This window comes from Trichechus manatus, unplaced genomic scaffold (assembly GCF_000243295.1).
Source record: "Trichechus manatus latirostris isolate Lorelei unplaced genomic scaffold, TriManLat1.0 scaffold00079, whole genome shotgun sequence".
Classification (NCBI taxonomy): Eukaryota; Metazoa; Chordata; class Mammalia; order Sirenia; family Trichechidae; genus Trichechus; species Trichechus manatus.
In genome coordinates this window covers 12537548-12548560 of record NW_004444015.1, presented here as the reverse complement: position 1 = coordinate 12548560, position 11013 = coordinate 12537548, and the positions used below count along the sequence as shown (strand labels likewise).

General features: G+C 40.9%; 1 protein-coding gene across 1 annotated transcript in view; it reads right to left on the bottom strand.

Moving 5' to 3' along the window:
- Positions 1 to 2546, bottom strand: part of LOC101342513 (E3 ubiquitin-protein ligase RNF14-like) — a 7881-nt gene extending 5335 nt beyond the window's left edge. Inside the window, exons 1-2 of the mRNA XM_004380973.1 lie at positions 2393 to 2546; positions 1322 to 1473 (exon numbers count right to left, since the gene is read on the bottom strand). Coding sequence (XP_004381030.1) covers positions 1322 to 1473; positions 2393 to 2546 — 306 coding nt within the window. The remainder of the gene's footprint in view (positions 1 to 1321; positions 1474 to 2392) is intronic.
- Between the last annotated feature and the right edge of the window lie 8467 nt (positions 2547 to 11013).

The following is an 11013-nucleotide window of genomic DNA, read 5'->3' as shown; positions in this document are numbered from 1 at the left end:
GAGGGTTGACATGTTGTGGGGTTGTTAACCAATGTCATAAAACAATATGTGTACTACTGTTTCATGAGAAACTATTTGTTCTTTAAGCTTTCACCTGAAGTACGATAAAAAAAAAAAAAAACAGAGAAATGATGGAAAGAGTCTGCAAGTGCAGATTTAGAATAATTCAAATAAGAATACTGCCAATGGGGTATTTTTCTTCATTTACTTGTTTTATTTTAATATAAGTATACATCTTAAACAGAAACAAGAGAAATTGTTTTACAATGGAGTGTTTCAGATTGTTTGCTATTCTAGCCGTCTAGGTACCCTGGAATAATGATTCAAAATAAAACTGAAAATACTGCTGTTACGTTTAGACCCATAACAAGCCCCCAAAAGAGTTTGACTTTCATAGGCAAAGTTCACATTTTTCAGGTTAAACAATCAAAAGGTAATGCGGATTCAAGGGGGTTCTCTGCTCAATGGCTCACATTCAAGGTGTCAGCCGTGCTGGCCTGTCATCTGGAGGCTCTGGAGAAGAATCCCAGTTCCAAGCTCATTCAGCTTGTTGGCAGAATCCAGTTACCATGGTTATAGGTCTAAGATTGCTGTTTCCTTGCTGGCTGGCAGCCAGGAACCACCTTCATCTCCTAGAAGCCACCCACATTCCTTCTTATGGGGCCCTTTCCATCATCAAAGCAGCATCGGCATGTCACATCCTTCTCATGCTTTGAACCTCTCTAACTTCCTCTATTGCCTTTTCTTCCTGCCTTCCTATACTTTCTTCCTCTTCTGCCACCAGCCGAAGGAAGTCTTCTGCTTTTAAGGGCCCATGTAATTAACTAGGTAAGTCCCTGGGTGGCGCAAACAGTTTAGTTTCCAGCTGCTAACCAAAAGGTTGGTGGTTCAAATCCACCCAGAGGCACCTCAGAAGAAAGGCCTGGCAATCTACTTCCAAAAAATCAGCCACTGAAAATTCTATGGAGCACAGTTAAACTCTGACACACATGGAGTCTCCATGAGTTGGAATCAACGTGACAGCAACTGGTACTGGTACTGATGATTAATTAGACCCACCCAGATGATCTCTGCTTTTTAAAATCAATTATGCTCCATAACATAACACAGTCACAAGTTTTGGGAACTACCGGGGTATCGAATTTTGGAGATTAGGGGATGTGAAATCTTGGGGGACATTCCCAGAAATTCCACCTACCACAAATTCTATTTTTTTCATGCACTGAATTTAAGATCATCAGGTCTGTCTTCAACAAAGGATGATTTCTTTTAAGTACCTAAAAATGGGTTTGAAAAATAATTATTGAAGTTAGATTCTAACCTGGGTCAGTGACAGCCACTTGCCACTAAGGGTGAATGTAGGTGGGGAGTTGGATGGATAATCCAGCGGCAGTTCAAAGTTCAGCACAAGGGGAGGCAGAAAGCAAATCACATATTCGTTGCCATTATTGTGGAGATCATCTGCTGGATTGCCTGGACCAAAAACAAAGATTCAAAGGATTGGTTGGTCGACAATTGAGTGCTAAGCAGTGCTCAGGAAAGGCTTAACTCTCCCAATAGATGGGAAAAATCCTCCACCAAAGCACAATCCACCCTCAAATTTTAATCCCACTGCCAATCCCTTAGGAAAAAAGAAGTCTTCTTGGAAGCACTTCAAAATAAACTAAGCGGAATAAAAGTCATAACAGACATAACATTTTCTTTTTTGTAATTGAGATATACCTCACATACTATGAAATTAATCCTTTTAAAGTGTACACTTCTGTGAGTTTTAGTATATTCGCAGAATTGTGCACCACTATCTGATTTTAGAATATTTTGTCAAGCCCCCCTGCAAAAAAACCTAACTGCATTAGCACTTACACCCAACTACCCCTTCTTTCCAGCACTTGGCAACCCTACTCTAGACATTTCATATAAGTGGAATCATACAATATGTAGCCCCTTGTGTCTGGCGTCTTTCACTTAGCATAGTTCTGTCAAGGTTCATCACTGTTGTAGCATGTATCATTACTTCATTCCTTTTTATAGCTGAATAATAGTTCACTGTATTGACAGACCACGTTTTATTTTATCCATTCATCAACTGATAGACATTTGTTTCCACATTTTAGCTATTATGAATAGTGCTGATATGATCATTTGTGCATGAGTTTTTTGTCTGAACGTAAGTTTTCGTTTCTCTTGGGTATATTCTTAAGAGTGGAATTACTGGGCCATGTGGTAACTCTATGTTTAAACTTTTGAAAGTTTGTGGCACTGGTTACACAAGTCTGTGATTTTACTAAAAAGCATTCACTTGCACATTTTAAATAGGTGAATTGTATGGTATGATAATTATATCTTGATAAAGCTTTTATAATAAATAAATAAGAGTACATAATTGACTTACTGCTCACAAATATCTTGAAATTTTGTGGCAAATCCAAGTAGATTCTGATTTCTCCACCTCGGATACACTCTGCTCTTTTAAATTCATCTCCATCATAAATGCTTGCCAATGCCAGCAATTCATCTTCCTGAGCCTCTAGGTCTTCGGATGACATTTGTTTAAATTTCTACGGGCTAAAGACACTAAAGACAGTCATTCAAAAACTGAAGAACAGACAACAAGGCATGGTAAAGGCTGTCAAAGAAAACTGCACCAAACAATGTTAAACAGGCAAGGATGACTTTATTCAAGGCTACCACAATAAGGGAAGGAAAACAAAAGTAAGTTTGAACTCAACTCTGCTAAAGCAGAGGGCAAGAGAGTTTTTAAGGACTAGGGTGAACTAATGGAAAAGTACTGGAAGACGTTAGGGTTAGGTTAAGCAATGGTGAGTTCATCACATGAGCTTATCTCCTGAGTTTACTGTTAAGGTCAGATGGAACGTGTTCCTCTGGATTCTGTAAGGATCAAGGAGAGGGGGAGATAAGCAGCTTAGAGTCAGACAGAAGCCTGCCTAAAGTTTAGTCAAGCTGGAGGGAACATTAAGGAACTCAAAAACAAAACAAAACAAAACTCACATATAAGAAAACTACCTCAAAATTAGCCAAAAAAAAAAATTAATCAATATTCTCATTCTTTTGCTAAGCAGAAAACAGGGTGACCTTGCATTCCCTTTTTATGCAATAGCAACAGTCCTTTAGAACAATACTTACATGTGCTTCTAAATGATGACTTGGATCAGTTAGGTATATTAGGAAAATTACAACATACATTTTCAAAAGATTTTTGGAAAAGGACAAATCCCAAGTCACTTTGTATTCTCCAAGCTATCTAGAAAAGTGCCCTGCTTACTACAGGCATCTATACATACAGAGTAATATAAAGCAACATTATTCTTAAAAATAAATGAATTTTTATTACTAGCTCCTAGTAATTTTTCACCTAAGGCTTTTTCGTAAGAATTGGGAGTAGTCTGTGACCTTTTAAGGTCATCTTCAATAGTAGCCTATGTGGCTTTTTCAAACCAAAGAGTTGTACCTCCCAGGCCTACCAACAAATGAGTAAGTTGATACAAATCAGGGAATCTGGGAGAGTAAGTCCCTAATACTATTCTCAATTAATTGGAGAAATTTTTTCGTTCCTTCTTTGGACTGGGGAAGTCCTTGACAATAGCATCTAGTTCTGATCAAGCCCAAGTTTTAAAAATGATCTCTTTGATGGAAGAAGTGGGGGGAGATCACTGGATGAGGGGGAGGTCGCCCAGGGAACTGGGTTGTAAGAGGAAATGGAGGAAGTGAAGCAGGAGTTCAGGGAGGACAGAGTATAAGGGCTTGGCGGGGAGAAGGCCAATCTGGGATAGGTCCAGGATATGGAAGGACTCTGGAAGGAGAGAGGTCAGAAGGGGATAAAGAAGGAAGTACGGATGGTGGAGAGGGAGGGTCAAAGGACTTCTGAATGCATTCTTATAAAACTGTAATGGTCTGATTTAAGTTAGATTTAGTTTCTCTTCTCTTGGCTTCCTCATGTCAAGAAATGTAAGCAGACTACTGAGAGTCAAAAATCTTGGAGCCCTTTTTCTCCAAGTGTAGGCAAATCCCAGGAGCCCCAAAGTAGCCATTACAGTTTTGGGGAGTCATTAGTGAGATCATGTCATTGAGAAAGAAAGAGGACAGAGCTAGCACCACAGTGGCAGAGCATGTAGTCAGTGGGTGTTTTGGAAGGAGGGAGGACCCAACGAGTGAGAGTTTCCCATTTTGAAACAAAGGATCAAATAAAAAACAAATGTGATCTCAGTATACAAAAAGAGTACTCTAAAAATCAAAAGAATCAAAGTCAAGTCTTTATTTACCGTGCTTCCACGGAGGGAAGTCTGGAGCAGAGGGTCAAGAGTCAATTAATAAGGAGTGAAGACAAAGACTTCAGTGGTGTGCACCTGGGGTCCTGGGTGAGAGGTCTGGGGGTCCAGTTATAAATCCAATCCTATGCAAGTCACAACACTAGAACTGTCAAAGAAAATTGCACCAGACAACGTTAAACAGGCAAGGATGACTTTATTCAAGGCTACTGAAATAGGGGAGAGAGGCCAGAACTACATCTGAACTCAACTTCACTGAAGCAGAGGGTGGGAAGGTTTTAAATGACTGATGAGCTAATAGAAAAGTATTGGAGGACATTAGGGGGAGGTTAAGCAATGGTGTGTGTTGATCACATGGCGTTATCTCCTGACCTTACTGTTAAGGCAGATGGAACATGTTCCATCCAGATTCTGTAAGGGCCAGGGACAGAGGGATGTAAAGGGCCTAGAGTCAGAAAGAAGCCTGCCTAAAGTTTAGTGACGATAAAGGGAACCTGAAGGCTGTCTAGACTGAGGTTCCCTGGGTGGTGCAAGTGGTTTGCACTCAGTTACTAACTGAAAGGTTGGCAGTTCGAACCCACCCAGCAGCACCATGAAAGAAAGGCCTGGCAATCTGTTTCCATAACGATACAGCCGAGAAAACCCTATGGAGCTCAGTTCTATTCTGTAACACATGGGGTAACCATGAGTCGGAATCAACTTGACAGCAATGGGTGTGGTTTTAGTTTTTTTTAGGTCAAGGGACTGAAAAGAAAAAAATCTCACAATTAACCACAAAGAATTAATCAATTCTTGCCCTTTTGCTAAGATGAAAACAGCAGGTTTAGCTAACATTCCCTTTTTATGTAATAGCAACAGTTTTTTTTTTTAAGATACTTATGTGTCCTTCTAAATGATGACTTTGATCAGTTAACTATATTAGGAAAATTACAACATACACTCTTAAAAGATTTTTGGAAAAAGACAAATCCCAAGTCACCTTGTACTCTCCAAAGAATTTAGCAAAGTGTCTTGCTTACTGCTGTTGTTGTTGTCAGGTGCCGTCAAGTCGGTTCCGACTCATAGCAACTCCATGTACAAAAGGACAAAACACGGCCCAGTCCTACGCCATCCTCACAATCATTGCTATGCTTGAGCCCATTGTTGCAGCCACTGTGTCAATCCATTTCATTGAGGGTCTTCCTCCTTTTTGATAACCCTCTACTTTACCAAGCATGGTGTCCTTCTCCAGGGACTGATCCCTCCTGATAACATGCGCAAAGTATGTGAGACGTAGTCTCGCCATCCTCGCTTACTACAGGCATCTATATCTAGCTATATACAGAAAGTAATAAAAAGTAAATGAATTTCTAAAACCACTTGAAATCCCTAAATGATGCTAAAAGACCAGATTCTACGTAAGAAAGTCAGGTAACTGCAAGCAGCAAAATGGCATCATGCTTTTTAATGGTAAAGGCAGTCTCCAGGTTACGAACGTCAGACTTACAGGAAATGTCAGACTTAAGGACAACTCAAACTCGTACTTGCCCTTTAATGTCATGTAAATTTGCTCTCACTTTGAAATGACTAAACCAACCCCTACTCGCAACAAATTCTTCATCACAATCACCTTCACTTGCTGCACGTGCAGCTTTTAAGTCACTGAAAAGTCTTCAAGCTTTTTCTTGCACTAAACCTCCCCCCCCAGAAAAAACCAAACAAACAAACCAAATCCGTTGCCGTCAAGTCGATTCTGCCTCATAGTGACCCTATAGGACAGAGCAGAACTGCCCCATGTGGTTTCCAAGGAGCAGCTGGTGGATTCGAACTGCCGACCTTTTGGTTAGCAGCCATAGGGCTTAACCACTGTGCCACCAGGGCTCCTTCCGGCACTAAAGTAAGGCTAAATAGGAAGCAGATGTACCTGTTTCGCCTTACCTACAAATTCGACTTAAAGACTTAAAGATACAGGAACGAATTTCATTCGTAAGCCAGGGACTACCTGTATACTGAATTTTATCAAATCTAACTACATAAGTTGCAAGATATACTTATTTTAGGTAAAAAAAAAAAAAAAACCACTTTCAATTAAAATGTACATCATTGCTTTCTTAACACACTGACTACAAGATGCATCCCAATTTCAGAAAATATAAATGTGCATCTTAGACTCTATGAAGAGCAGAACTTAAAAAAAAATAACCTAAAATAAATAAATTGCCACTCAGTTGTTAGGAATACTGCTGCATTTGCAAGTAGGTACCAATGTAATTAATTTCTTTTAAAACTGATATTACCAAAGGTGCCTCACATTATTAATTTTAACAAGTTCATTTTAAGTGATCCTATTACAATTTTCCCCCAAACACATGATAATGACTTTGCTTATGCTTCATCTTTGATACGTGTTGACATGGTCGATGAAAGGTGATTTAGTACCTGTCAGTTATACCACCAATACCCACTACAGTCTGGGATTCAGTTGAGAAAGGCTGGAATTCCTGGATAATCCTATTTATTCTTTAGTCAATGGAGGTGAAATTGCCAAAGCTGAACCAGAAGCTGAAATGGGGCCTTTAGCAGCTATACCATGGAAATCCTGATATTTGCAGAAAAAGTGTATGCAGAAAATGTTAAGAACTTCTCCAAATTTAAATTCTGAATTCCCCGCTTCACTGATTTAATTGAAACGAGTATAAATGCACGCTAAACTCTAACCCGCAGCCCCACTTTACTCTCTTCAGGCAGTATGAGCACCTCCGTGTGTTTAAGGGGCGTTTGTCCTCAGCAATAATCAAGGCCACCCTCTACAAAATGGAATTGCACATGCCTGTTCCACTCACTCCTAAAACCTTTACTATTTAAAAAACAAACAAACAAACAGTTGCCATGGAGTCAATTCCAACCCATGTGTGTCAGAGTAGATTTTGGAAGCAGACTGCCAGGCCTTTCTTTCAAGGTGCCTCTGGGTGGCTCAAACCGCCAACCTTTCTGTTAGCAGTCAAGCGCTTAACAGTTTTCGACACCCAGGGATTCCCCTTTACTATTCACAGGGCTGGGCACAAAAATGCATAACAAAGACAGTAGGCAAGGGTCTCTGCCCTCAGGGGGCTTTCAGGCTGCTCAAGGAGATGAGTTTTGTAATTCAAGGCAGATTGTAGCAAGGAACAAAGGGGGTTACAAGCAAACCTGCATGTAAAGAATCTTCTTATAAATGTCTGTAATCTCCTTGGTAGGGGGTTGAAGAGAGAACAAGAGTAGACTACATAAGGCAAATTATTTAATTTGATGCTTGATCAGCCTCCATGTAAAGATGAATGTTAAAGTAATAAGTGTCAAGGTGTCTGAAATTTACCTACAAATTTTACAGCAACAAAACAAACAAGCAAAACCGCATATGCACATGCAGATATAAAAAAGAAATCTAGCAAAATGTTACCAAGATTTGAACCTATATGGTAGGTATACATGTGTATACCGTTCACTCTTTGGACTTGAAAAATGAAATTTTTCATTAAAATTTTTTTTGAAAAGAAATTGAAGGTATAAACAAACTAAGTATATAAACCAAAGAGCTTTACATTTAAGTATAACTGCTAAAACTGGAGAAATAAAGACTCTCTAGTCTTACCTCACTAAATACACGTTTATTGCCACACCAAGAGCATTGCCTAAAATATCTACTCTCGAACCCCGGGGTTATATGGCAAAAGGGCCAAAGCAAGGCATTAAAAGTCAGAACAAAGAGCTCCGGGTAAAGATTATCCCACACCTAACTGCCTTGGGATTTTTTTAAAGCACTGATGACCCTACCCAAGGCTAACTTTGTCCACTTCTAGAGAATTTTCCATCTCCCCGCAAGGGCGGGCGGCAAGCCTCGTGTTTCGCAATAAGTTCTCCCAACCGAACACACTGAAATTCTTAGACTAAAGACAAGTTCGCCACGGGGGACGGGGCCCTCTGGAAAGTTATGCAGAAAACACTGCAAATGGGAACAACCAGTAAGCCCTCCCTCTCCCCCAGCCCCCACCACCTGTGGGCCTCGTACTATACGCTCACCTCTCTAGCGGCCATGAACAGTGCCACGCACTCCATCAGGGCCGTGGTCCGTACCCAGGAACCTTCCGACAGCACCCCCTACCACAGCCTAAAGGTTCCGCCCTACACAGAGTGGAGACCCTCGGGGAGGAGGAGGCAGGCGTCATCACTCTCCATGTTCCATTGGCAGCACCCGCCCTCCCCCTTTGCCCGTGCCAGGCTTGGATGGTGCAGCCAGGGTAACTGGGTGACTGTCCTAGCTCAACCACTTGCTGTGTGACCTTGACTTTTCCAATAATATGCTGCATATATTTCAGAGTTATCTCTGAGGTGAAGCTGAAATGGGGACTTGAATAGATATTCCGTGGAAATCCTAACATGTGCAGAAAAATAGTATACGCAGAAAATGTTAAGAACTTCTCCAAATTTAAATTCTGAATTCCCAGTTTCACTGATTTAATTGAAACATGTACAAATGCACGATGAATCCTAATCCACAGCTTCACATTACTCTTCAGTCTGAGCACCTCTATGTGTTTAATGAGAGCCCTAGAATCATTTTCAAGACCCCTGTTCTTAGGAAAGAGGTAATAATCCTCTCAAAGTGTGGCTTGGAGGAAGAGAAAAAAATTATGACTCCCTGAAACAATAAATGGCCAGCCATTGTGTGGTCCAGCATTCCCCTGAAACATTAGTTGTTATAAAGTGGACCACAAAGATAGGCGTGTTGATTCTAGGTCAGTGACAATGATTGTTCTCTCAAGGGAGGTCCTGATTGGTCCCAGATAAGCAAGGTGCTCCTATTCCTGGGTGAACGATGCAATGATGATCCATGCAATAGGATAGGATAGTTTGCTGGAGGGTGGGGGCAGAGGTTTCTGGCCAAAGGTACTTCATTCCTAAGAGAGACATTCAACAAAAGAGAGGCTTTACTTCCGCTGGACACTGTCTTGTGTGTTTTGAAGGCTGGGGAAGCTGGATAGAGGTCAAAGCTGATGCTTGGAGGATAACAAAGCAGGACACAAAGAAGCTGGACCTTTAACTGCATGGCTGAAGCCCTGAATTAACCAGCCCTGGAGTTTTGCCCTACTGCTGGACTTTATAAGTGACATAATAAATTAGCTCATTGTTTGAGCCTGGTGCTGGGATTTGGGAGTTCTTAGGATGATTGGAATGCAAGGAGGTGCAGGAGGTTAAGGTGCAGTTGGTGGATGTTTAGGAGCTCTAGCCTGTTAACTCCACATCCAGCCAACTTAAGTGTTGGTTTTGCTGTGTCTTTATAACACGATTTTATTAATTGGGCACCTGGCTTGTCAGACACTGTTCACGTATTTATGCATATTTCTTTCCAGTCTTCTTTCCATGCACTTTTAATATGACTGAGATAATGCCGGTGTCAAATAAAACATATTTGGACTTAGATAAAGAGAGATTTGATTCAGAAGAGAGAATATTGCAATAAGGAGATATTCATTAAGACTATCTCTCTTTGTTTTGTAACAGCTTTATAGAAATATCAGTCACATAACATAAAATTCTCCCTTTAAAAGTGTACAATTGATTGGTTTTTAGTATTGAGGTATAGTGGATTACTTTATATGGCCCTTCTAGCCATGGTCTTGTGACTCCCACAAAATGATTGGGTGGGACTATGCAAATAAGGTGCTTATGGCCCACCAAGGGCAATGGACACTTTTGCTAGGTGCATGGAACCCTTGTGGGGATTGTTGTTGTTGCTAGGTGCCATCAAGTTAGTTCCGACACATAGTGACCCCACATACAACAGAACAAAAACACTGCCCGGTCTCGTGTCATCCTCACAATTGTTGTTATGCTTGAGCCCATTATTGTAGCTACTGTGTCAGTCCATCTCATTGAAGGTCTTCCTCTTTTTTGCTGACCCTCTACTTTACAAAGCGTGATGTCCTTCTCCAGGGACTGATCCCTCCTGATAACATGTCCAAAGAATGTAAGACATAGTCTCGCCATCCTTGCTTCTAAGGAGCACTCTGGCTGTACTTCTTCCAAGACAGATATGTTCGTTCTTTTGGCAGTCCATGGTATATTCAATATTCTTCGGCAACACCACAACTCAAAGGCATCAATTCTTCTTCAGTCTTCCTTATTCATCATCCAGCTTTCACATGCATATGAGGCGATTGAAAACACCATGGCTTGGGTCAGGTGCATCTTAGTCCGTAAGGTGACATCTTAGCTTTTTACGATTTAAAGAGGTCTTTTGCAGCAGATTTGCCCAATGCAACGCATCGTTTGATTTCTTGACTCCTGCTTCCAAGGGTGTTGATTGTGGATCCAAGTAAAATGAAATCCTTGACAACTTCAATCTTTTCCCCGTGAATCATGATGTTGCTTATTGGTCCATTTGCGAGGATTTTTGTTTTCTTTATGTTGAGGTGTAATCCATACTGAAGGCTGTGGTCTTTGATCTTCATCAGTAAGTGCTTCAAGTCCTCTTCGCTTTCAGCAAGCAAGGTTGCGTCGTCCGCATAATGCAGGTTGTTAATGAGTCTTCCTTCAATCCTCATGCCCCGTTCTTCTTCATATAGTCCAGCTTCTCGAGTTATTTGCTCAGCATACAGATTAAATAATTATGGTGAAAGGATACAACCTGACACACACCTTTCCTGACTTTGAATCACGCAGTATTCCCTTGTTCTGTTCGAATGACTGCCTCTTGATCTCTGTACAG